The 27123-nt window shown below is 41.7% G+C and overlaps 1 protein-coding gene across 1 annotated transcript in view; it reads left to right on the forward strand.

Annotated features, from left to right (window-relative positions):
• Ptprm (protein tyrosine phosphatase receptor type M) overlaps positions 1-27123 on the forward strand; it is a 627614-nt gene that overhangs the window by 413269 nt on the left and 187222 nt on the right. Inside the window, exon 13 of the mRNA XM_028762235.1 lies at positions 4377-4509. Within this exon, the coding sequence (XP_028618068.1) occupies positions 4377-4509 (133 nt within the window). The remainder of the gene's footprint in view (positions 1-4376; positions 4510-27123) is intronic.

A 27123-nucleotide genomic window follows, 5' to 3' on the forward strand; every position in this document is an offset into this window, starting at 1 on the left:
CCTCTTCCTCCTCTTCTTCTTCCTCCTCTTCCTCCTCCTCCTCCTCTCCCTTCTCCTCCTCCTCTTTCTCCTCCTCCTCCTCTTCCTCCTCTTCTTCTTCCTCCTCTTCCTCCTCCTCCTCCTCTTCCTCCTCTTCTTCTTCCTCCTCTTCCTCCTCCTCCTCCTCTTCCTTCACTCTGGTTATATACTTTGGGGTAAGTGACAGCCCCCACCCCTCATCTTTTCCCAGTGTCCTCTCCCCAGCCCTCACCTCTATCAGCATCACGGCTAACTTCACTGTGTGAAGCGAACTATTTTATTCAAGCGAGAGCCTTTCCTTCATACCCCCACACTATCCTTGTTCACCTGCTCTGTGATCTCTGCCACTCCCAGGGCTCAACCCTCACTGGCAACTACAAAGCCTATGCCTCTCCAGCCTCCAGCTTCATCCAATGACTATCCCACCACGCACTTTTTGCCTTCCCTCCCACCCCTCAGTAAACTTTCTTACCTTTCTTTGTCCCAACCCCTCTAGCTGCTTTCTTCTCCCGTAATAAAGCCATGGGGGCGGGGTCATGTTCCAACATCCCTTCCCCATCTGCCAGCTCCACCTCCTGGACACACCCCCGACCTTTGACCCATCTAAACATCACTCCTGCAGGGATTGCCTTTCACCCCTTTTTCACTGACTTTCCTGTCCGTTTATTGCTAGCATTTGGCCTCAGAGATGCAGCCGAATGGATGAGGAGTAAGTCTCACTGACCGAGACACACAGGGGGTCCCTCTCTTTGCTCACCCTTTGACCTCCCCCTCTACTATTCCTCTCCACACTCCTCTGGCTGGTTTGCCTCTCAATTTTCATTTTCTTGGTACCCCGAGAAGGCCTGTGGCTTTACACACCACCATGATTATGGCATTTCCTAAATTTACACCCCACACCCAGAGATCTCACATGTCCCCACTACTTGCTGCTTGATCTCACCTTTGGGTGTTATTATTTGAATCCAACGTAGTCCAAAGTGAAGCTCTGTCTTACCTGCCTGCCCTCTGAGCCTGCTTCACCCACACTGTCAATGTCTGTAAGTGACATAGTCACGTTTTCCCTAATGGCTTCCAGTAACCCGATAATGCTTGTGCTGACACACTAAAGCTCATTGGTAATTTCCTATGACTACCATGAAACTATAATGAGGTTGAACATGGTCTCTCCATCTCCACGACTACTACCTAGAGCCAGGAGCTTCAGGTTGTTGTGAGAACCTCACTCTGACATCTATGTTTCCAATATGGACAGCCTCCTGTGCATCCAAGATAGCGCTGTCAAATATAAACCAGATTGCATCTCTTCCACTCAGAATCCTCCCGTTGTTCCTATCAGAATTCTTCCTATTTGTAGACATGATTCTCACATGCCAATGCCATGTGCCGTGTTCCCAGTTCACCACACTCCACCCCTGCCCAGTGATTCTGTTTCTCCACCAATTGCAGGAGTCAGGAGAGTATGGGCGTGCCTCACTCTCATTTCTTCTGCAGGTTTCCCCAATGTTCCTTTCTCAGTAATTGCTTCTGGGATCTTTCTCCTCAGTCATCATCCCCAGGACTTAGCACCAAGCGTCACGTGGCCCACAGACTCTGTTCAATGCTTCTCTCCCTGACACACCTGAATATAAAGTCTGCTTTGCATATTTGTTCACTACCATGTTCCTAATAAATGGGAAAAAATGTAGTTACATGTCAGGAAGCCATCTGTTAAGTAAATGCAGAATGTTGGTGGTATTCTCTTCTATGTTCACAGTCACCCTGGCAGTAATCAGCTGAAGATTCCCTGGGTGTCCTTAAAGCAGGGCTGTCCTCCCTCAACTGGTCCCAGCTTAGGAAAGGGAAGCCATTGCAAATGCTATGGGCAGGGTGATAAGGAGCTCTGGTCACCAGCCTGAGCCTTAATGGCCTCCTGTGAAAATCTGTGCAACTGTTTCAGTCAGTGAATGCTCTTTTCTTAGAACTTACAGTGTATGAGTTAGATCATCTTATATTTTTTATGCAGGAATTTTTTTTTTGGTTTGGTTTTTTGAGACAGGGTTTCTCTGTGTAGCCCTGGCTGTCCTGGAACTCACTCTGTAGACCAGGCTAGTCTCGAACTCTCAAACTCAGAAATCCACCTGACTCTGCCTCCCAAGTGCTGGGATTAAAGGCGTGCGCCACCACTGCCCGGCTGTAGGAATGTTTTTAACTGAAAGCTTTTTTTTTCTTTTTTTTTTTTCTTTCTCAATTGGTGTATTTTCTATTTACCACAAAAAGAAAGAAAGAAAGAAAGAAAGAAAGAAAGAAAGAAAGAAAGAAAGAAAGAAGGAAAGAAAGAAAGAAGGAAAAGAAATACATTTGGAGAACTGGTAACCTTAGTTAATGAGATAGATTCTCTGTTTTTGCAAATTACACATTTAAAATTGGATATTAAATAAAAATAGAAAGCTCAGACCTCTATTCTGAATCTTCAATGTTATATTTTTTTCATTTATAAAAGTTTTCATCCTCTTATCAAATATGCATTTTTCTATAGAATTTTCTAAACAATATATTTAACATTCCAATTTCCTCTACATCAGCCACCTGGTGCTGTAGCATGGGAACTAAGTGTTCTTCAGATTATCAGTATCGTCTTTTAAATAATTTAATTATTTTATCATTATAAAGTAATTGCTATTAATACTTTTAACATTTAACTAGATAGCAGGTTTGAGGATTACCTACCTAAGGGGGAAAAAAAAAGACAGGAAGGATGTTCTGTGCTCTTGACATTGCCAGAAGTAAATTTAATAATAATAATTAATAATAATAATAATAATGGATAGTCGTTGAAAATTCCTTCAGAAGGCTTTTGCTTACAGTACATCATTGTGAATAAGGAAGGAAGATGCATGGCTAGAAAGTTCCTTTTTATTAAAAGCAGTAACTAAAGCTGGCACTAGGGGGCAGTACACAGGACACCTGGGACAGTCTCTGGCCCTCCACAGAAGATAAGCATATGTGGGTGGCCTGGGGTCTTCTATCTCTTGTTTCTCCTCTAATTTGCACCCAGCTTCATCAGGCCCAGTTACAGCCATGTTGTCTTGCATAAAAATCTTAATATGAATTTAGTTAGAAAGAAACCGGGTCCACATGCTTCCAAAGGAGCAAGGAAACCAGAACAGCTCTAGCTCTCCCCGTCCAGTTTCCCACAATGCCCCATTTCTCACAATGCCACATTTCCCACAATGCCACATTTCCCACAGTGCCCCACTCCACACTGTGACGACCGACGTCCGGTCAGCTGTACACATGGGCACAGATGCAGTCAGGACCAGTGTAGTTTCACAAGCACAGAGGAGCACTCTGGCATAAGACACAACGGAAAGGGAGAAAGAGCAGGTTCAAACTCACACCTGTCGTTACTTTTGACCAACAGAAATGCAAAAAAAGATTCTAGGCTGAGAATTTTGGACCTGAAATTGCCGTATTTAGTAAGGGTGGTGTGATGGCCCGGATACCAGAGGCTATCATACCCTGATGAGGCAAAACTTTTAAACTTTTAAAAAGTAGACACCGTTGAATGAATTGGACATTACACTCCTAATAGTCTTCATCCTGAACTCATTTAGCAGAGGAAATGGATATCTTGTCAGACATAGATTTGACGTTCCATCATATTATACCATAAACAGGACTAACGGTGTGTTGGAAAGATGCATGCAAGCGAGCTGAGACAGCCACCACTCTGAGGCCCTGGTTATCTCATTTAAACAGATATGAACTATGGGCACCAGTGGTATGATCAACCAGCTGCTGCCCCATGTTGTGAATAAATTGCTTAGAAGGATCCTTTTGCTCACCAGATGTGACCCAGATTCAGATTTCGAAAGGTGGGGGGTCTCTATTGTGTTAAAAAAACAATTGCTGGTAAGATGCATGGTAAATGAGCTTATCTCCCTCTTCCAGGTGTTTGGGCTAATACATGATGGAATTATTGCTTCATTTATGAAAAATAGTTGAGGAAAATGTTTCAGCAAATCAAATTTGTATAAAGGCTCAGGAAAAGCTATTGTGCTCTTAGCGAGTTTTTTTTTTTAATGGAGGAAGAACGGGAGCTAAAAGAGATAATAAAAATATTTAAAAGTGCATTTGAGAAGTCTGTCATAAAAGGGTCAGACGTGGGTGTGCTGTGGTGGAGTGAAGTGTTGAAGAGCAACGGGAACAATTACAACGCTTTCAGCATCTAGGAAAGCTGCTTTAAAAAATAAAAATCAAAGCCTGTATGTCTGGCAGCTCTGATAAGTTGTATTATTCTGTTAAAGGCATGGGGAAATTTTTAAATGTAATGTCTTTATTCTGTCTTACCCACGTGCTCTCCTTTCTCTCTCCAGGGGCCGTTACTCCAAAACCTGTCCCTGAGCCTGAGAAACAAACAGACCACACGGTTAAAATCGCAGGAGTGATTGCGGGCATCTTATTGTTTGTTATCATATTTCTTGGAGTCGTGCTGGTCATGAAGAAGAGGTAGGCTTATAGCCAAAAGTGGACTCATTTCCACTGTTTGCCAGGTCACTTCTTGTGTGTATGAAAAGATCCATTTACTGGGTAGGCAGTGGTGCCCAAGACGTAGCTCTGACTCCATGATTGTGGACATTTTAAATCATATAGCATTTGCAGTTAGGGGACAGACATTTAGAGTAAACTTTTGTTTTCTGTTTGTTTGTTTGTTTGTTTGTTTGGGTTTTTTGCGAATATACAAAACACATCCTGCCAAAATAAATACAAGAGCTTCATTTCCTCCCATGGGATAATCTAAAAGCTATGATTTTGTTTTAGTCCCTCACAGTTGTTCAGTTCTAATGACTGACAGCTCTTGTATTTGATAAATTCAAGCTGAGTGAGAAGGAAGACTTCCCTCAGGTTATAATGAATATTATGAGGGCAGAATTCCTCAAGACAGCATCCTATGCTGGCACCATGCTACAGCAGCTAATCAATACAGTTCCCTGTGAGAAAGCAACCTTGGTGATCAGCACCCCCAAAGAAAAAGACAAGGCATCCACATGCGAAAGACTAAGTCATTAGAGCAAGTTCAATGTCATGGTAGAGTTCTGTCTGGCTGAGGGATCTCTTATTGGTAGAAGAGATAAGTAGATCTGGTTATGGTAAATAATTCTTTCTTTCCCTTGGAAAATATTCAATGTCTGCTTTTGTGTGAGCAAGTTGTTTTTTTTAAAAAAACAACTTAATAATACAATAGAGTCTTCAATTTATATAAAATGACAAACAAAAATATAGCTGATTGGAAGCAGTAGGTAGATGTTCTTGAACAGAAGTTGTTCATAGGGCTTGCTGCTTTGCTCTTTAGTTTAAATGCAGTTGTAATCATGGAGTAGGGATGTGGTCATGGGCAGAGGAGGTGAAGTAGGCAGGCTTGCCAGAGTAAGATCATATGAAGGTTATATGTGGTCCATCATGAAACCTAGCTGGTGTTGGTGTCAGCTAAGTGTTGCATTCAGATGTGAGTATAAGACAGAGAACAGTTGTAAAGAGACCATTGAATGAGGAGGGGACATCGGGAGGTACATTTCAATGGCTACTTGGAGAGCAAAGGAAAAGGCTAGAAGGAACTAGTTCTTCTTACAGCAAGTCAGTGGTGATGACACTGTTCATGCGAATGCAGAACAGAGGAGGACCTAGAAGACACTCAACAGCTGAAGAGAGACGACAGTTGTGGACATTTGGGGTTCAGAATTCCATGACACTGGTGTGTTACCTGGCAGATGGATATGCTTTTCAGACTAGAAATAATAATACCAACTCTGCGTGAGCTTGTAGAGTTCTAGGAATGTCCAAAATGAAGATAAGCCTTGTATGAGTAGAGCCCTGTATGAGTGAGTTCTTGTGCAGGCATGCGAATCCAGCTGTGTTCACCTTCCTGTTTCTTCCGCATGTCCTTTGTCTCTTATGTGTCCTCTGCCCTATCCTTCCTTTCCCTGCCTCATTTTAATGCTTATGTTTGCTTGTTTGCTTTTGTGGAATGGGGTTTGACTCTAGAGCCCCGGCTGACCTTGAACTCAAGATCTTACTACCATCATTTGAGTGCTGGGACTGTCGGAATGAGCTACCATGCCTTGCCTTCTTTGTCTTTGCCTTTTTACTTCTCATTCTCCCTCCTCACATGTCATACAGGCTTTGTTTTGGTTTATCTCTTTTTCCTTGTCCCTCATCGCTCATTTTTTTTTCTGGGTGATCTTTGCCTGATCCTTACCTCAATGTTTATATGGATACTGATTTGGGGATTCAGTGTTTTTCCTGTTGTTTTTAACATGTACCAAGGAAAACCCCAAGTGACAATAGGCCCTAAATATGAACCACAGGCATGAATATCATGCCTAGATATTCAAAACAAAGATTTCAAGATTTATTTTAAATTTTTTTTTTAAATAATTTATTTTTTCTCAAATCGTAATTAATTCACACAGGGGTTATAAACACAGAAAGGCAGGATGTGGGGAAGGGAATGACACTGGAGTGTGGGTGTTCAGGAGGAATACAGATCTTTCAGAACTGGGTAATCCAGCAAGCTCTGTGGGGAACAATTTGAAACATAGTAATCCAGTTACCTCTGTGACCTCAGCTAAATGCTAACTAATCCTCCAAGGGTCTTTTTTTCTGCTAGATGTGTTCATTTCTCTACCCAGGCCTCTCAGGTAGTCACAGGGCTGGTGCTATAAATTATGCATTTGAAGAGATTGCCTCTGGTAACATATGGCCTTGATACAACTTTAGACTAAAGACCCATAAGTCACGTCAGATTTTACATGATTATTTACTACACAATAATCTTAACAGGGCTGTCTGCACAGCATGCTACACTGCTGTATTTGCTTTCTCTGAAATAGAGAATGTGCTCTCCATAAGGCAAATTAGCCAACACACTCTGCCTATAAATGCAACGCTTTAAATTTTAGGCCTGTGCTACACGTGATACAAATTCTCAAAACTTGGAGTTGTTCAGGTTTTTTTTTTTCACCAAAATTCAAGTCTAAATTTGACAAGCACCATTTTTAGACAGAATAGTTAAAATGGTGCATGAATCATGCATTGGTCGCTGGGAGTTTTACTTGTGTGTAACGAGCATGTTTCATTATTTAAGCTACTGAGTAGGTCTTCCAAATACCCTTTGTTCATTCACTTCAAGCCCCATGATGTCAGCCGGTGAGCAGCTGGTCTTTCAACCACATTTCTCACCATGCCACAAAAGACCTTCAATAAATAAGGAAAAGCCAGCAGGCAATGAGGAAAATTGGGGAGAGGGGAGGAGGCCAAGAATGGCCTCAGGTGTGCATGTCTACACAGAACTGGCTATCTTTTCTACTAGGTGAAAATCAGTGTGATCAAATTTTGTGGAGATTTCTGTTTGTGCCTCTAGCCTGGTTTTCCTCTGCTCACAGATTTATTTCTATCATCTTATCTATCTATCTATCTATCTATCTATCTATCCTTCATCTAGTTACCATCTGTCTTCTATCATCTAGTTATGATCTGTCTTCTATCGATCATCTATCACCTGTCTTCTATATGTATCTATCAATCATCTATCATCTATATATCATCTGTCTATCATCTATAATCTATCATCTTTCTATCTCTATCACCTATCATCTATCATGTCTTCTATCATCTATTTATTTATCATTTAACTATCATCCATCCATCTACTATTTATCATCTGTCATCTATCTATCTATCTATCTATCTATCTATCTATCTATCTATCTATCTATCTATCATCAATCACATATCTACCTACCTGCCTGGTGCATTCATGGCCACAGTACAAGAGAAAGTAAAAGATTGAAACAAACTTCCAATATTTTTGGAAGTGCTACTGAGAATGTGTCATGCCGAGCATGAGCTCACTGTCTGTGATGCTCAGCACTCTAAGCTGGTCACCCTGGAGTTCTGGCAAATCTCAGCAATGGCACATGTCCTAGCACCATGCCATAAGGAGGCATCATCTGGTACTGATGTAGCTAACATCATTTGCCTTCTGGGAGGACAGTGCTGTGAATCAGTACTTGCTGAAGGTAGAACTTTGATAGAGAATGTGAAGCCTTTCAACTCACAGAACGCTTTAGCATAGAAGTGATAGTGACCAAAATCAGGCATGGCCCTGAGGGGTGCGTTACAATGTCCTATGACTCTCACAAATCTGTTAGGCTTTGCCTAGATCAATGATACGGAAGCTTTGCTTTTAAAGACCTTTGGTAAGACCCATACATTTACCTTCATCCTATCCATGGGCAAGTCCATATCTTCTGTCCCTACCCGAAAGGACATGTGTCCCTGGCAGTACAGTGTTTGGGGACAGCAAATGCTAAAGAAGGCTGCAAGCTGAACATCTAGAAAATGGAGCTTTATGCAGAGCCTCATTGCAGGTACTCTCTTGACTGATTCTCAATAATGCAAATCGGAGGGTTTTTTTTTTTAATATATTTTACTCTCATCTGCTTTAGTACATTTGTGTAAATAAAAATACCTGCATTTTCAACAGTTTCCATAAGGGATAATTTATCTAAATATCAGTCTGACAGACTTTAGTATATCACCACCACTGATTTTACTGTGATTAATTATATTTGCTGTCGTTTCTAAAATTGCAGCAGATCTTACCTAAGTTTGAGAGCGTTTGTATTAATTATAATTACATTCCTGTCTAAGCCACAATGCTACATAGCAATCTTAACAGTTGTGACTGTTCAAAAATGATTAAAGAGATATATATTATTATATAAAGTAGCAAGCAGGAGCTATGTTTTATGGAAACACCTGTTAGTGATATATATATAACTATCCTAATCCTGAAATGCATACCCCTGCTGCCTGTCTATGATGCAATTAGCAAATGTTCATTTTACAAATGAAGCAAATTATAAAATGTTGTTGAAACAATGCTAGTACTACCCGGAAAACAATTCACAATAAAAATGGAAAATATTTCAGTAGACATCATGAAACAAAAAAAAAAAGATAAGAGGGAAATTTTAATGAAAGTAGTGTTTTTCAAAGAGACACTTGACGTGTGTGGCTGGAAGCAAGCTGGTGTTGACTGTGTCTCCCACTCTGCCTTCTTACATGGGGGTAGATTTCCCCCAACTGTAGCCCGGTGTGAACCTGTATGTGGAAAATGTCCTAAGTGTGATATGTAATTCAAATTCTAGTTTCAAAACCACACATCACAAATGAACACAAAGAAGTATGTATGTCCGTGTCTTCTTTGTCAGTGGCATATAAAATATGTACATTTAGCCTTTGTTCATCTAAATAAAGACCATAGGTAGAGAATTTTGTACTCCAGCACATGCATTGGCTTGCTTGAACCAGAATAGATGTGCACACCAGTGTGTTTAGCCACATCTGTTGATTTCCCCAGTCCACCCATCCTATAGGTTTCCCAAAAGCACAAAGGAAAGCCAACCTTCACCCACTAGGATTCATTATGCAGAAGACTGTGCTTACTCAGTGGGAGTGCTAAGTAACACAAAACTACTCTTTACAAGAGAAGTGCACTGCACTGGCTGGGACATAGTTGCTACCAGGTAAGTCTGAGTCCCAGATGCTTCTGTACAGGCTTGGCTGTGGCATTACACACAATACTTTAGGACTCAAACCTGCCATGACAGACCCAACAAGGTGCCCAGTGATCTGCCTGCCAGGTGAGGACAGATATTTTCAGTGTGTGCTGCAGTGAGGCCAAAGCAGGCCTTTTAATCCCGTTCCCTAAACTCCTGCAGTCCCAAGAGGTCAGGACAGGCTCTAAGCCTTCTCGGTGCTGGGCTCTCATGTCACCATGGGGAGGGGCACCCCCAGGGTACAGTTGTCCTCATTCCTAGTGCTATGGTCGGGCACTTTCCAGCTCAGCTCATCATTATTCTGTCTATTAGCATAGCTTTTGTATGAAGCCATATTTTTTTGCACATTACCTCTGAAAGTCCATCCAGCCAAGGACGTCAGGAGAAAACTTCATAGTTGTTATCTCCAGACCCATTCTCTAGAGAACATATGTCTATTTGAGTTGACATAGTATCACCTTCTATTAGTAAAAGAGAACATACCCAGCTGTGGAAACAGGACATTTTATTTAGTATGATTGTTGAAATGTGGGTCTCAGAGATCCCCAGAAATCAAATTTCATAAAATCACTTCATTTCTTTCGCATTTCATTTAAGATTAATAAGTAGAAATAGCTGTGAAGAATACTCAAAATAGAAGAAAATTCCTTACACCAAAAAAAAAAGAAAGAAAGAAAAGAAAAGAAAAAATAGGCCAGTTTCTAGTTTGAGTTGGAGCTGGATCCATGATCCCTGTGACATGAATTTCTAGCATAAATCTGAATTTCTTCTTAATAGGGAATAGAGTTAAAAATGGAATCTCTCATGTATGTTCATTTATAGTATAAATGTTCAAAAGAGTGAAGAAGACCTATTGTGTTAATTAGGGTACCCTTGGCTGTTGATTTGATGGTTTTGTCACTGTTGGCGGTGTAAGACAAAACACAATGTTGAATAATATATTTACTAAGGAAAAAAAAAAAAGCAAGTTTTTGCCAAATGTGCGCCAGACTGTGAATTTTGGTCTCTGAAAGAAGTTTGTGGTATTATTATTCTTGTACACCCTCAAGCTGTGCTGACACTACTCCCCCTGGCAGCAGCAAGGAGCTGTTTCTATAGGTCCTGCGTCATCAAGTGAAACCAGATTCATTTATTGAGTCCTAAATATTCTACTACTTTGTAAAAACAAAGCAAGGAAAAACATGGCAAAAGGTAGCCAAGGCCACCCTACCTAAGAATGACCCATTTTCTCTCTCCTGGGCACTCTTAGACACAACTGCAAATCTCCAACATGAATTCTGTTTCTCTAACATTAGACACTGTACCTGCTTGAGAGCCCGATTCTAGTTCAGACACCTGGGATTTGTGCTCTCCCCAGTCCTTACTTCCACACTGGTGTCCACTCTCTGGACGATGTTGGAGTCTTCTATGTTTCCTGTTAGATGGTCGAACTATGAGATGACCCCTGGTGACCATGCTTAGCACCTAGCCTACATTTGTCATAGTGCTTGGTCCAGAGCAAGCATGCAGAATACGTCCTCATTAAAGACAAACAAAATACATGTTTAATCCAAGCCTACAGAATAGAGTGTTTTCCTGGCATGTATAAGCTCTAGCTTCCATCATCGGTACCACAAACAAACGAACGAACAAACAATACATAGTGCAGGCATTTGAATTGTTTTTACTTTTCAAAACATGAGGAATACTGTGTTTCTTTCAGCAATACATTAGTAAAAGCCCAGAAATATATGTTACATAGCATCACATTTGATTAGCTTTCCTGTAATACAAATGTTCTAATGGATACATTCCCTGCTTGGGAGGTGGGATTATTTTGAAGCTTGGCTATAATCCTTCCTACTCATAAATTCAAATACAAAATTAGCTGAATTGAATAACTGTATATTGAATTTCATATAGGCTTAATTAAAAGATGAACGGACCAATCAGTAGTAGTTACTTAAACTATTGTTTGTTACATTTGTACTACACACATTTTAATGGATACATGACACAGATACATGTTTATAGGGCACAGTGCAATATTCACTATGTGTGCAGGATATATAGGGATCAGGTCAGAGTAGCAGGCATGGCTGTCACCTTAGATATATATCTTCTCTTTGTTGGGAACATTTGGCATTCTCTTTACATTCACTTAACTGGTGTCAAGGACAGTTTTCCTCCCATGCTACTGAGTACTAGACAGTCCCCACACAAGCCACTACATCCTGTGCTTTGGTGTCCCTATCCCTCCTCCAAACCTCGCACAGGCTCTGGGAACAGGAACAACTACTTCTCTGCCACCTTCAAAACACACTTTTATAAATAGTATACCATTTCGAATTTTGTTCACAAGTAACATGAATTAAGATTTAAAATGAATATACAACGGATGTGAAAATGAATTTTTCTCTATACTATAGTCATGGATCTTAAATAAAAACATTAGCTTTTTCAAGTCTTCTATTCAGGGCTTTTACAGTGGAGAAGTCTAGACTTCAGCCTGTGATAGCAATCAGTCTGGAAGTTGTTGCAGCTTCTCACCCCCAGGACAGCCTTGCGCTGCTTATCACCTATCAGTTCCTTGTTATAGGCTCCTTTGACCATTTCTAGTAATGAGTTTGTGCAAAACATTGGCTCATTGAGCCTATATCCAAAAGAAATATTAATAAAATGGGATTTAGGAAGAAGACATTTACTGAAATGCTGAGTAGCAAAATGTCTTTTATCTATGACCTCGTGATCTTCGTAGTCTTGACTGCTTTTGGTTGACACAGATCCTTGGAACCCTCATGGAATACCCACCATGCCTACTCTCAAAGCATTGCCACCGTTCCTCAACCAATTCCCCCTAATGGCTGACTGTGCCACACATTCACATACAGCCAGGCCAGCCCACTCCACCTCAGCTCCTTGACAGGCAGCTGCTCACATGCCTTAGCCAAATATTCTTTGTCTAGGATCAAATTAGCTCTCCACTGTCACCACCATTTTGCAAGTTCTTTGACTGCAGGAGCCCTATCCATCTGAATTTCCAAGCAAGCCTAATTCTTCTCCCTAGGCACTGCCCTAAGACCAAGTTTGTTGCCTATTTTTTGACCTGGAACTCTAGAGTCCTAGAATGATTCATGAAACTTTAACCTCCCTCTAGCTTAGGTAGAGCTTGCTGGGAGTCCTTCCAGGGAGCCACACATTAGTCAATCCTAATTGACTGGTTCTGAGAGCAGGCTGCATCAGAACCCTCAGGAATCTGCAGTGTCCTTCCCCCTGGTCAACCTCTTGTTGCCCAAGTTGTTAGAGATGCTCCTCCAGATAGATCAGCCTAGAATGGACCACAGTGTTCCAAAAAAATGTTATGAATAACAGGCTCCGATCCCAAGGGCCCCCTTTACTTTCATGGCCAGCTATAGCCTAAAGAGCAGCACCTAAACTTAACTCAAGTTGTAAGTATCTAAGTAAAAGGACAATTCATTATGTGGAGGGAGAAGCTGAGCAGGGAGCGTGCTTGATGAATGAGGACCATTAGGAAGTTCACTGTTTCAAAGGTCAGAATTATAGATCTGATTATGTGCAGAGCAACACCGCTCATTGATTTTCTGGGCCCTGTTCTGAATGTGAGACACAGAGGACATCGTGCACAGTTTTCTTTAAATACCATGTGTCCTGTGATTTATAAAATTTTGAATCCTCAAAAATATCTTTAATTACCATCCTGACCACTGCATTAGCTTCGGCCTTTTTAGTTCAGTCGAGGGCACTCAGCAATCATTTCTCTTTCAGGCATTGCGCTGCTAATTTGGGTGATAATATGTGAAGAACTTTCAATAGTTTAACTGGAGTTCTGAATAAATAACAAATCAAATTAAGCTACGGTAAATGAAATAGCTCCAATGAAAGAGCCATAAATTAGGAGACAAACTAAGCAGGATGAAGAAAAAAAACAAATTAAAATAGATTTGTGGATTCTGAAATGTTTATCACTGTGACTTTAAGACCCCATTGGATGAGACTGTTAGCCAAGAACTCTCTTACCTAGTTAATTTTTGTGCCTTGGCCAAGAGAGTCTGTTAAACATGTTTCTCTTTCAAATTCCTGTTTTTGAAGTATTCATGCAATGCCTTAAGGTGTTGTGCTGGGGCCCCACAGTACAGCCTACTGTCTTTAATTATAAAAGGAAGTCATTCGTGGTTATTTTTCAAAGAGTTGAATGGTCATGAAGGCATATTTACATGCCCATCATCACAGCACAGTCATTCACAGAAGCTAAAACCTAGCAGCCAACTAAGCATCCTTTGGCAAATGAACAGATACACAAAGTGTGGTGGGATAGCATTCAGCCTTATAAAGGAAACATATCTGACCGTAGCTACCCACATAAGAATCACTAGGATAAGTGAAACCACCAATCACTGAATGGCAAATGCTATGTGATATCACTCAATGTCTGGAGTAGTCATTTTCATAGAACTTCCAAGGGCTGAAGAAGAGGCAAACATTTGGTGTTTAATGGGAACAGAATTGCAGTTTAGGGTCATGGCAGTTTCCAGAGGTAGGTAGCGGTAATGGTAGTAGGTTGCACGGTTACCTAATGCTACTGAACTACATGCTTCAAAATGCAATATGTTTTCACAAGGAAAAAAGTCTTAATATTGGTAGAAAATATTTAAAGACAGTTTGACTTTCTATCGCCATCTTCTCAATAAGGCTCAGAGCACTGGGTAACTCGGTTGACTAAACAAATGGTGTGTCATGCTCTTGGACTGTTAGGCCTGAGCTGCCTAGCTAAGAAAATCATGTTGCTCATATGACAGAAATAGAACATTTGTGTAATTGTTACACATTTGCTTGAGGTCATGGAAGCACCTGAAGCCATAATAGATGCATTGCTACCTGTAGTCTTCTGGGATCTTTACCAACTGCAATAGTGAGCAAACCAATCTGCCTCAGGAAGCATCTTCTGCATCGTTAACAGCATCTCCTCAAGGTAGACAAGATGGCCACTGAGATGGAATCAGCCAGCACACATAGTGTGGGGTTGTAAGTGAGGGTAATTAAAACTTAGAGTAATAGTTTTTCTTGGGCAAAAGAAGGTTCCATTACAGATCTTACATTATCTCTAGCTTACATTGTATCTGTCTCTAACAATAGACTTTGTTTTAGAGCAGACTCAGTGGCTCTCAGTTGACTAGAGACTCTGAGGATAGACACTGTGGTTTAAACATATCTGTCTCTCACATTGGGTGTAGCTCCGTGATTAACTATGTGCCTCACATATGTAAAGCCCTGGGCTCAATCTTCAACATTGAAAACAAAGAAGGGACAAGTAGACTGCCCAATATATGATCCCCTTGGCACTCCGCCTAAGAGATGTGTCTCTATCCCAGCACTGAAAAGAGGCTTGATGGACCCAAACATACTTGAATTATTTCATTAGTGACCACAGTCTGCCTATGCTCTTACTCACATGCTCTCTCTCCTTCCCCTTTGTTGAACCCAAGGCCTTACACATGCTTGGTAATCCCTCTAGCACTAACTGCAATATCCTCAGCCATGGTGTCCTGCTCTCCTTTTCCTAACTCCCCTCCTGAAGAACCCATTTTCTAAGACTGTGGGCATTCTGAAAACAATGCCCGCTGATGTAATTTCTCCAGCCTACCCTATCTGGAGACACTCCATGGTGGTATACAAAGTCCACTATTCTTTCAATCAAGATTATTGATCAGAAGAGATGACAAAGAACACACACACACACACACAAAAAAGATAGAACAAGTTTTACCTTAAATAATCTAAATTACTAACACATTTATGAATGAGGATATTATTCTAGTCTTATCAAGTGTCAGTAGAGGTGGTGACCAATGTCTGCTAAGTGAGGCCTCTCACTCAAACAAGGCAGTGAGGTAACACATTTTATGAGTATTTTTCCAGTTGGGCATTACACTTACTCAGTGAGTGTATCTCACTATCTCATTTTAACTCCAACTCAATAAGAAAAGCAAGTCATTTAGATAGCATGGTCAGCAGATTAACAGAACTGAGATGGGGGAGGGGGAGGGGAGGGAGAGGGAGAGAGGGGAGAGGGGAGATGCCATCTCTAGAACTGTCATTCTGAACCATTAGCATCCTTTGGTTCAAATGCAAAAAGATGGATGAGCTATCTTTCTAGTGAGCTGGAGAAGGGAGAAAACCAGAAACTCTGCCCTGCACTGTGACCAGTATGCCTGTATTCCTCACCCATCCATTAGAGAAAGAAGGCAGTTATATAGCAGACCCAGGTAGACAGCCCAAAAGCTGGGCCTGTGTAAGTCAGAACTCACTCAGGAGTCAGACCCTATAGGGCCCTTACTGTATCAAAAGTCTCAGTACACTTGAAATAGATCACAGTTGAATGGAAATAAGAACCTGGGGGGTGGGGGGGGGAAGCAAGTTTCTTCCTTAAATGCATAGTTTTCCAGTTCAGTGTGTTTCACATCACAAAATCCGATTTCACCTGTGAGCCTCTTTTACTCAACTCTGCAACTTGTGAACTCTTTGAAAGAATGAAGGCCTCCTGCTTCCTGCTTCCTACTTCCTGCTTCTTGCTTCCTGCTTCCTAGTTTATAGCACAGCACTGAATTTGGAAAGAGGCTGTAATGATCCAAGCCTGTTCTTACTGTGTGTGCATCACTATTGGTCCCAAAGAGCCATAGCTCCATGCTTTTTAGCATGTTAAAAGCTGGGTAAAATGATCACGGAAGAGCCATTGTTATGTTTACCCTGGTAACATGCTAGGGCACTACACACTGATTTACTGCCTTCCAGTGATGTAGGAAACAGCCTGTTACAGCCTGCAGTGACTTAAATCTTGCTATTTGAGGCATTATGGCTCCATACCAACTCATGACAGCTCCCCGTCCCTTCTTTTTCCATCTGTCACAAATATTTTACCCATGGATTACCTCCCTCTGAGCAAGAAATTGTCCCTACTTCTCAACTCTGGACAGCACACAGTGTATTTCTAGCACTCCGGTAAAAATATTTAGCAGTGTTCACATGCTTTCTGTCATGTGTTTCAACTGTACTTCATACTATTAGTATTAGTTTGACAGAAGCATCCTGAAAATTACTAAATATTTTGAAACACTTTTGACAAGAACACATTTTCATTCTTGATGACAGCTAAACTCACATCTATGCCAAACCATTTGGTTCTTTCATTAAAACTTGGATCTGGAGACCATTTGCTAGGCAATCCCAAGTAGCAGGAGACCACAGTAAGGTCTTTATGACAGCCTTGGAATTCTTACAGAGTACACTTGGAAGTTTCGTCATAAGTATGAAGCATTAAAGTAGGAAAATACTGTGTGTGGTCTACATAATTACTCTGACTTTTAATAATTTTTCTCTGGCAAATTTGCTCATTTGCAGACTCTTTGTTAATGAGAGAAGTAAGTCAGTTCCATGTTTACCTTTCTTAAAATGGCTATTTTCTAAGTTTTCCTTTTTATAACCAGAATCAGGACTTGGTTATTTGTGTTACTGGAGGAGATAAAATATCTAGATATGAAGTTGATAATTTACTTATATTACACTAATTTATGGGTCATAGAGTCCTATTTTCCAATATTTTATAGAGTATGGTTTGGCCACTACAATGGAGTTTCACAATGTGTCATGAATAGATGTTAGTTAGCAAGTGGCTAGCCCAATGTTACCTCTTCAAAAACATAGCCAATGGGCAGAAAATTACCTAGCAAAATCATAAGAATAAAATTGTCTGTGCTTGGTGGGGATTTGAAAGGTAAATTAAAGTGATAAGCCTATGTCTCAGTTACTGATGTATTGCTCTACAGAAACACCATGACCATGGCAGATTATAGAGGAAAGCACATAATTGGGGGTGTACTTATAGTTCCAGGGGGTTAGTTCATGATCATCAAGGTGGGATTGTGGCAGCAGGCAGACAGGCATGGCACTGAAGCAGTAGCTAAGAGTTCATATCTGGTCTAAAGGCAGAGAGAGAAAGAGAGGGAGGGACAGGAGATGCAAGACTGGGCCCATCCTGCACCTTTGAAACCCCCAAGCCCACCCCTGGTGACGCATCTTCACCAACAAGGCCACACTGCCTATTCTTTTTCTAAACTGTCTACCTACTGGGAACAAAACTTTTAAATTCATGAGCCTGAAGGGGCCATTCCAATTCAGACCAGCAGAGTCTATTTCAGATACCTTGTCTTTACAAAGTGGCCTCCATGTGGCTTCCTCAGATAGCAAAGACTTGATGAAATTTATCAAATGAGGAAGAAAGGCTAGACTGTCTGCTTTTGGTATAAGGAGATCCCATATATTTCATGGCTGGGGGGGAGGATTTCCTTGGAGGTAGGGACTTGGCATGTTACATTGTGCATATGTGAGTTTTCCTTAGTCTTCAGAAAATGCTTAGGTTGATTCTGACGTGATTACTTTTCATGGCAAGCATGTATGTTCATATGGGCCAGGTGGATACTAACTCCCTGAAATATAGTGGTGATATATATATATATGTGTGTGTGTGTGTGTGTGTGTATGTGTATATATATGTGTGTGTATATATACATATATATATATATACATTCTATGATATATATGATCTATACATAACACACACACTCACACTCACACACATACATATTCTATGTCAGCCCATTTATTTTCTGTACTTCTTTTGAAGCAACAGTGTCATTTGAAGGCAGGATTTACCACATCTGTATTCACTTTGTACCAGCCCCATGGCATGCATCTGATGCTCATAATTGTTCTATCTAAGTAGCACATAAGATCCAAAAGCTATGAAGAGTGATCGCTGGATCCATCCCTTCGTAATCACTCGTTTCACAGAGAAAAATTCAAGCCCAGCTAAGTTAACCGCCTTGTCGGGGGAGGGGAACAACCACAGCTGCGACTCCTAATTTACAGCTTCTGCATAAATCACTTCCTGTATGACTTCCCTGATGACTGCTTAGCTGAGTGATGTCAGCCACGCTGATTTCATGGCACAGCAGTGGCAATCCGCGGACCGCAAAATTAATCCGAGACATCTCATTTTTCGAGTGTGGCTAGGTAAACTCCCCTAATCAAGAAGTCTTCATCTGGGAGAGGCCCCAGATGTGTGGAGAAGAATACAAAGTATACGGCCCAGAACAGGTCCTAGTATGATCAATTGCTCTGCCAGCCAAAATAGTCACTTAGAGTCTTGGCTCCCTCTAACTACCAAGCAATAAATTTGTAAATGAGTTGAGCATCTGTTGTTATTAAAGCTTCATTCTCCTATTCTCTCTGCAACACATAGTTTAATGCTGGGCTCACCCATGGGAGGAGGGCGCCCCTTGGACTACCTGAGGGGAGTCTTAGGCCTGTAGTTAATCTCTGAGTTTGTCTTAGTTAGGGTTTCTGTTGCTGTGATACTATAGCGTGACCGAAAGAGACTTGGGGAGGAAAGGGTCTGTTCCATCCTACAGTTTATGCAGTCTTGAGGGGAGTCAGGGCAGGTACTCATGGCAGAAACATGGAGACAGGAACTAAAGCAGAGGCTATGGAGGAGTGCTGCTCACTGGCTTGCTCAGCCTGCTTTTTAATACATCCTAGAACCACCTGCTCAACCACTGTTAGCACTGCCCAAGTGATCCAGCCCCTTCCATGTCAATCATAAATCAAGACAACAACCCACTACCCCACAGAGGCATTTACTCAGTTAAAATTCTCTCTTTGGCCAGGTATAGTGGAGCATGTTTTAATACCTGCACTGGGGAAGTAGAGGCAGGCAGATCGTTGTCAGTTTGAGGCTAGCCTGTGCTACATAATAAGTTTCAGGACAGCCAGAACTACATAAGGATACCATCTCTCAACTTCTACCCCCCACCCCACCCCACCCCACCCCACCCCACCCCTGCAGAATAAAATTACCCCTTCCTAAGTACATCTAGGTTTGTGTTTCAAATTAACAAAAGCCAAACAGCTGACAGATCCATATAATGATATCACAAGTACTTGTGCCATCAAAGTTGCCCAGTGTCCAGAACTTGTCAAGTGACAACTACATTTGAAGGTGGGGTCAACTGAGCATTTGAAGGTAGGTCGAAATAGGTCCAGCATGAGGCTGCACACTCAGCTGCCTTTCTGCTCCCTAACTCACAGATGCCCTGCAGCAGAAGTAAATCAGCTCTAAATTTTCTGTTGCTCACAGACTTCAGTGTGGCTTCCTTGTGAGTGTTCTGTCATTTGCTGAGGGTCAGGAAAGGAGTACAAAAACCTGGGATACAGGCATGTATCCACCCACAAATAATGTCCATGAGAAGACTCTAGTTTCAGCTCGTGTGGAATTAAGGTACTACATGGAAATCCTTCAATCCGGACCCAACTAACCCTTCTAGCTAAGGAGCTTCTCCCCCTTCAATTTCAGTGTTTGCCATCTGAGAGAGGTTTATAAAGGTCATGTTTCATGCATCTAGAATGTGCAGGAACTCCTAGCTGTAAATGTCCCCAGAGTAAATGGCTTGTGCCGTGTGCTCCACTGCAGCCTGCGAGGTAATTTATGTTGCTCAGGGTCTGTAGTTTCCTAATAGATTGAACTGTTAGTTTTCAGGAGGATTTAATGAAATATTGAACCAGATGCCACCGGTCTGCCACAGATGCGAGAATGTGAGGGATGAGGAAATGCTGCTTTGTAAACAGCCTGGACCTTTGAGAGTGAAGGAAATGTTGGGGTCTTGGTGAAAGACAGTCAGAGCTAGGCAAGGAAGCATAGCAGGCCTACTACTGTGCCCTGGGCTGAGTGGAATGCAGAGTGGGCAGAGCTCTGGCTCTTAATTACACAGAATTTGTACAGATCTGGAAGCAAGTAAGAGGAGCTGAGATTTCCCTGGATTGCTGCCATAAGTTAGGGTTAGCCCTCCGACTCACCCTGTAGCTGAAAACTGCTGTACATCATCAACAGGAAAGGGGGCCTTGGGATCAATACCAATTGTTTGGTCTCTTCAGAATGAAAGATTAGTGGTATCAATTGTTTAGGGAAGACATTGCTATAGAAGTACCTCCTGTTGTCAAACTAAAAACAATTTTAAAAGCATTGCCTTGTCTGTCTGTCTTAAGATTTTGTATTTCTTAAATGTGCTTTTAGTTGTCTTGTTTTTGAAATGTTTTTTTTTGTATGCCTATGTGTGGGTCCCCATGGAGACCAGAAAGAGATATTGAGCCATCCACCATGGGTGCTGGAACCCAAACTTGGATCTTCTGGAAGAGTAGTATGGGCTGAGCCATCTCTTTTAGTCTGTGGTTGTCTTGTTATAAAACAGATTTTCCATGTCTGTTAGTCCTGACCAGGACATGAGCCCTCATGGGAGAGTCTTGTCCTAGATGGGGCCAGGTGGATCAGGAATAGTTCTTAATTAAAGGCACGGGGCGGGGGGTAGGCACAGTAGGGCAGTAGGTGGAGAGAGGGATGGTTCAGGTTCTTAAACACATGCAACAGGGAGGTGTCATTTCTCTCTAAGGACTTCCTTACAGAAGAGAACAACATTCAACTGAGTAGTTGGTCACCTGGTCCTCCTGGGCATTCTTTGCAACTGGCCCTAGAAAACAAAAAGATGAAAAGTCAAAGGAAAGAAAATGAGTCTTCCCATCAAGTTTGTGTGAAAACCACAATAGTTGCTGTCTGTCTCTCTTGTAGATCAGTCATTACCCACTTCAGATTCCTCATGAGACTCCTGGGGGAGGAAGATGCTCAGATACTTCTGAGAAAATCTCAGCTCATTTCATTTGAAATAAAAGGCCTGGGGTTGAGTCCAGAGCCTGGGGGTGACTATAAAGCCAGCCTTTTGGGTAGTGACCCCTGGAAAGTCCCTGGATTCTTCTAGGACTTTCTTGCTTGATAAATCCAAAGATTATCAGATATTGGTTACATTTCCTTAATCTAATAGTGTTTAATTCTGGTATTTTCCAACTCTGAGCTTTATAAAAGACGAGTCAATTGGATAAACTAGCATCTGTACTTCTTCTGTAAGAGCTCGCATAGAGTGCTCTGATTTGCTCCTCTCTGTAGTGTGCACTTCAGCCTGCCAGAAATTAATAGAGAGAGCCATTGTCATGTTGTATCGTATGTGATGGCTACAAGTGCAGCCTGAAACCTAATAATTGCGTTCTCTCATGCATGCGCTCTCATCCTTGGCTGTTCCCCTTTGAGTGATGAGGACTTACTATTCTCTGAGATCATGCTCATCACCCCAGCCTTATGGGGAAATGGGATCTATAAACATAGAGTTATTTTCAGGCACATGTCCTCTTGTCACTGAGACTGATGAATGCAAGCTGACAAGTGGCACAGATGAACTTGACTGTTCCTGTGTGATATTTCAAGGTTGGATTTTTTTTTCCTTTAAAGGCCATCTCACTCCCTGCAACATTTGATGTATAGATAGATGTCTTTGCCACTATTCATAGCTTGTCAGTAGCTATGTCTTCAGCACACCAGGACATTCATCTTTGTGGGGAACAGAGCTATGCCAGAACACACTGTCCACCTCAATCATGTTGGGGCTCAAGATAGGGGTTGTCTCTTAGTCCCAACACCTGGCTTGACACATTAGAATGTGAGGCAGATGTTCTCTATCACCAGTTCCCCTTGCAATAGTATTTCTTGGTGATGTTTAAAAACCAGTGCCTCTGAAAGGTAGGCCAACTTACTCTATCTCTGTGTCTAAAAGAATCCTAAACTGTGATAATGCATGTAACCATAGACAGTCGGCTTAAACACAAGAATACAAGTACTTGAAAATTTCAAGGAGACCGTATTCTGTGGTCCTGGTTCTGGAGGTGCTACAGAGCATGCCATAGCAAACACCTGTTGATAGATTGGTAGATGAGCTGACTCACCCAGCACTATGAAAATTGCATGTTAAAACACATAAGGCAAAGCTTGGTGTGCATGCATGCACATTTTCCATATACTTAGTCTGTTGGATGCCAATGGCTTTATCCATCTTAAAGGCTGTGTTCGGATTAGGGATTCAGAGCAGGAGAGACACCACATCATTCCATGAATATCTGAAGTACTTCTTCCTTCTCTAAGGTGCTGTAGAGTCAGTGAGTATCAGGCCACCCCAGCATCTGAAGAGTATGATGGTCTGGTAGCAAAAATGAGCTCTGGCCATAAAGACAGTCAGTGGATGAAGACGAGAAGATGCTGTGAAATGCACAGTTGATGACTCTTGAGTCCAGAGGGAAACGAGCTTCATGTAGAGGAGTCATCAGCGCTTCAGAGGCACTGAGGGGGCCAGTCTGTTGCAAGTTCTAAATAAGAGAACCGTAAAGCAGGTGATAAGGACACTGTGATGTTGAAGCATTCCCTTCCCTAGGAATCGATGTTTGTTTCTGTAGCATTTGTGAGTTCTGACACCCATCAGAGTCCCCACTCTGCTTATTTCATGTTTGTGCACAAGCCGAGTAGTGTCAGAAGAGAGGTCGGAAACTGCTGCTTACGTACAAGGTATTGGTCCATTTCTAGAGCAGTGGAAGCTGGAGCATGATTTGGGAAGTAAATCTAAAGACCAAAGCCAAAATAGCTGGCTTTGGGGTTTCAGAACAAGCGTTGGGAAGATGTTATGGCTATTTTGATGAAAGAAATCATCAAATAGTAGGAACATTACCTCAGGACTTGCAATTCAACAAGCACAGGGAAGGACACAGCTGAGGAGAAAGAATGATTTGCTATCTCTCATTAAAAAAAAAAAAAAATGCCTGCTATGCAGGTAAGAAAGAAGAAACATACTTTCCCATTAAAATTACCTTTGTCTTATGATTGCTGTTACTGTCCGAATCATAACCTCGCCGGCTACTTTCGTTCAAAAGAAGCCATTAAACTCCCATCCCTCCTGCGTGTGCCCAGTGTGCAGAAGCTTAATTAAATCTACAAGTGCAGCCTTAGAGGAACAAGAATCAAATTAATTGCAACATGGGCCACGCATTTGTTTTGCTGACAGTCCCTGCGCATTGGAGAAAAGGCAATCTGTGCAGCCTTATCTGAATTAGTAAACCCAATATCACTTTCCATTAGCATGGCCAGCCAGAGCCGTGCGTCTCCATCCTGACACAGCTTCCATGCTAATGCCTTCACAAATGGAGCCCGTTCCAACTGGTTTACTAAGGACTCCAGAGCAGTAAATCCAGGACTCAGGATATGCTGTCTTCGGCTTTCTGCCTCACTGGCTTTTGTGAGTTCTCTAGATTGAGCTCCATAATTAGACTGCAGAGTAATTAAGGAAAACTCAGCTCATGCAAATAGAGCGAAAGGATTTGCTGCTAATTACGGTCGTTATACCCATAGTCGAGAAAAATTAATTTGCAATATTATTATTCAGCTTTCCAGTGACCTGTGGTAATCTAAAGTAAGGAAATGACGTCTGCATGTTACTAAAGATTTCAATCAAAAACTCTTCCACAACTGGAAGGAATTCAACAGATAAGCTACGTATTTAAAGGTCTCTTTTTTTTTTAAATTGAAGTTTTAACAAAAAGAGGGGGGATTGTAAATATGCTACAGAAGCTTTGGTGTATATTCACTTTGTTTTCCTTTTTTATCATCTTTGTAGCATTTTAAATGCAACGCTGACAATCTGCAGATGCCCTCTTTACAATTTATAGGGTTCACAGCTGGGAATTAAATTAGACAGTATATAATTTTCTTGTTTTAAGATTTTTCATGTATGCATGCCTTAAGCCAAGGGCTTAATGCCAATGAACTGTAACTGGGAATGCTCAGCCCACAGGAAACAGATCGCCTGCAGCAAGGCTGCCTCGCTTGTGGACCTTGGAGGGACTGAGAGTAGCACACGGTTTCCAGTTAGAATGGCAAAGACTCTGAAACATTCTCAGGACCATCTCAGAGAGAACTAGGTTTTCTTGTCAAAAATTGATGGCCTGCTCACCCCCTTGTCTTGTGCATTCTTAGCTGCTTTTTATTCTTAGGTACCCAAGAATAAAGGACAGGCCTACGTTCCTCTCTAACTACAAAAGGGGAGGCAGCATTTCAAACAGTAAGGGTTCTGCGTGTCAGTGAAGAGAAGCAGTGCTTGCTAAGTACTAAAAATTAAAGATTTAGTCCATCCAAGGTCAAATTGGGGAATTTAAAAATGTATGAGGTCATGTTGTTGATGATCGTCCTGAAGGGAAATCATCCTCTGTTTTGAGCAACTGGTAAATTGTTTACTGTATGGCAATATACTAAAGAGAGACTCTACAGTTACTCTAAAGTTCCTTAAGGAACAAGTTAACAAGGGAGCCTGTCTGATCACCGGCTGTTGCAGGCTCTGAAATCAGTGTTATAAATAAGCGCTATTCTTTGGTGGTTGAAAACTCGTATGCCCATAGGCAAGGGGATGAACCTGGTAGTTCTGAAGACCCTGAAACTTCCTCTCATTCCCACAAGTATTCATGCACTGTAAGCAGAAACACTATAATTATCCTGGATTGAGGATTTTACTGTGAGAGAAATATTGAGTATCTATATTCAGTACTCCCATTTTGTCAGACAATGCTATCCATCTGTAGCTTAACCCCAAAGAGCTGTTAATAAGAGGAGCCAAAGTGGCCATCATCCTCCACACGGTGGTAATTTGTGAAGTCCTTTGAACATCCAAACGACCGTTGAAGGTAAGACTAAAGAGAGAGGGGAAATCAGCTGCTTGAGTGCCACTCATTACTGGTGATGGATTTTGCTCTGATTAACAAAGTGCCAACAGCCAGTTGGGGGCGGGATCTAGGTCAGTGACCTTTCCCAGTCGAAGCCACCCTCAGTAATCAACAGAGCTTGCTGTTCTCTATGGGTTCACTAAGCTAGTGAACACTCTATTAACAGTATCCTACTCTACAGTGTGAAAATGCTGGAAAGATGCATCGGTATGGATCCTTTTGTGGCTCAAATTAAACAGAAAAACACATCTCTTTCCCATGGTTCTTGTATACCTTCTGTGATTATTTTCATTGTCAACCTGACAAGATCTAGGATCACCTGGGAAGGGCTTCCAAATGAGGGACTGTCTAGATTGGGCATTTTTTGAGGGATTTTCTTCACTGTGTTAATTGAGACGGGGGAAACCCTGCCCACTGTGGGTGGTGCCATTCCCTAGATTGTATACATTTCTGGATTGTATAAGAATGGAGGAGGTAGTCTGAGCACCATTGTGTGCGTGCGACAACTCATTGTTCTCTGCTATCTTGCTGCAGATGCAGTGTGAGAGTTATATCAGGTTCCTGCCTCTTTGATCATCCCATGATAATGGGCTCTGTCCTGGAATGTGAGCCAGATATGTCCTTTATTCTTTAAGTTGGTTGTGTCAGGTATTATCACAGCAGAAAAAAAAAATGAGGGCACACAGCTAGTCATGATACCAACATGATAAAACCATAGGTAACTTAATAAAGGAATTGGTTTGCCCCTTAGCTTCAGACATCTCAACCTGTGATCACTTTGTTGCATCTGGCGTGTTGGAGCCCAGGACATCATAGTTGGGGCATGTAGATATAGGCTCCCCTCATGGTGACTGGGCATATATCCTTTAAGTGTAGACCCTGATAACCTAATGTCCTCCTTTTAGGTTCCAGAAGCTTCTTGTTGCATTGCGGGCTAGGGACTCTGTTTATTCATCTGTTCAGTTCATTTTTGAAAACCTACTGCCAAATTAGTAACTTTAGATAAATCAAATTTAAGAGAATCTCCTCTCCTCTCCTCTCTGCTGCTCTCCTCTCCGTGCCCTGCCTAGTCCTGCCCTACTCTGCCCTGAAAGGTAAAAAGCAGGCCATATCTTTGGACAGAGAACAGAAATGAGGTACAGATAGCCTTCGTGTTTAAAACTTGGTTTGCTTTATTTGAACACAGACTAACATTGGCCACCCATGGTACATGATGTCTGGCTACTATACTTAGAAAAGTAGACTCCTAAAAGTAGGAGTTGGGCTTTCAGGTAGTTAGCATACTAAGTCTGTACCTTTTGTCTGCTTTGTGCTGTTAAAGCAAACAGCCCTGTGAGTATCTAACTTCCAGAGATTCAAGACTTGCTACTCATAATTAATAGAGCTTGGAAAGCCAGGATAGAGGGACTCACATCTAACAAGGGCTTTGGGGCTATTTCATTACATGTCAAAAGGGCCAGAGAGAACCCAAGAGACCAGGAAGAGAGAAACCAAGTCCACCCTTTCTTGGGAACCCATTCCTGTGGATACTAGCATTTTCTCCAGGACCTCAGCATTGCTACATTGAAGATTCAGTTTCAAAGACTTGAGGTTTGAGGACGCATACAGGTTAAAGCAGTCAGGTCATAGGTGTCACCAAGAACTGAAAGGAAAGGTCACACTCAGGCTAGAGCTGATCTAACACAACATCGGACAGTGTTCTAGGCACTGTGGAAAAAAACCTGAACAAGTTTTGAAGGTTTGAAAGTTACATCAAATTGTATTATCCGAAGGATCAACCACAGGAAAGTGGGTCTAGAGGCACTGTTAGCAT

The sequence above is a fragment of the Grammomys surdaster genome, unplaced genomic scaffold (assembly GCF_004785775.1).
Source record: "Grammomys surdaster isolate TR1022 unplaced genomic scaffold, NIH_TR_1.0 132, whole genome shotgun sequence".
Taxonomy (NCBI): Eukaryota; Metazoa; Chordata; class Mammalia; order Rodentia; family Muridae; genus Grammomys; species Grammomys surdaster.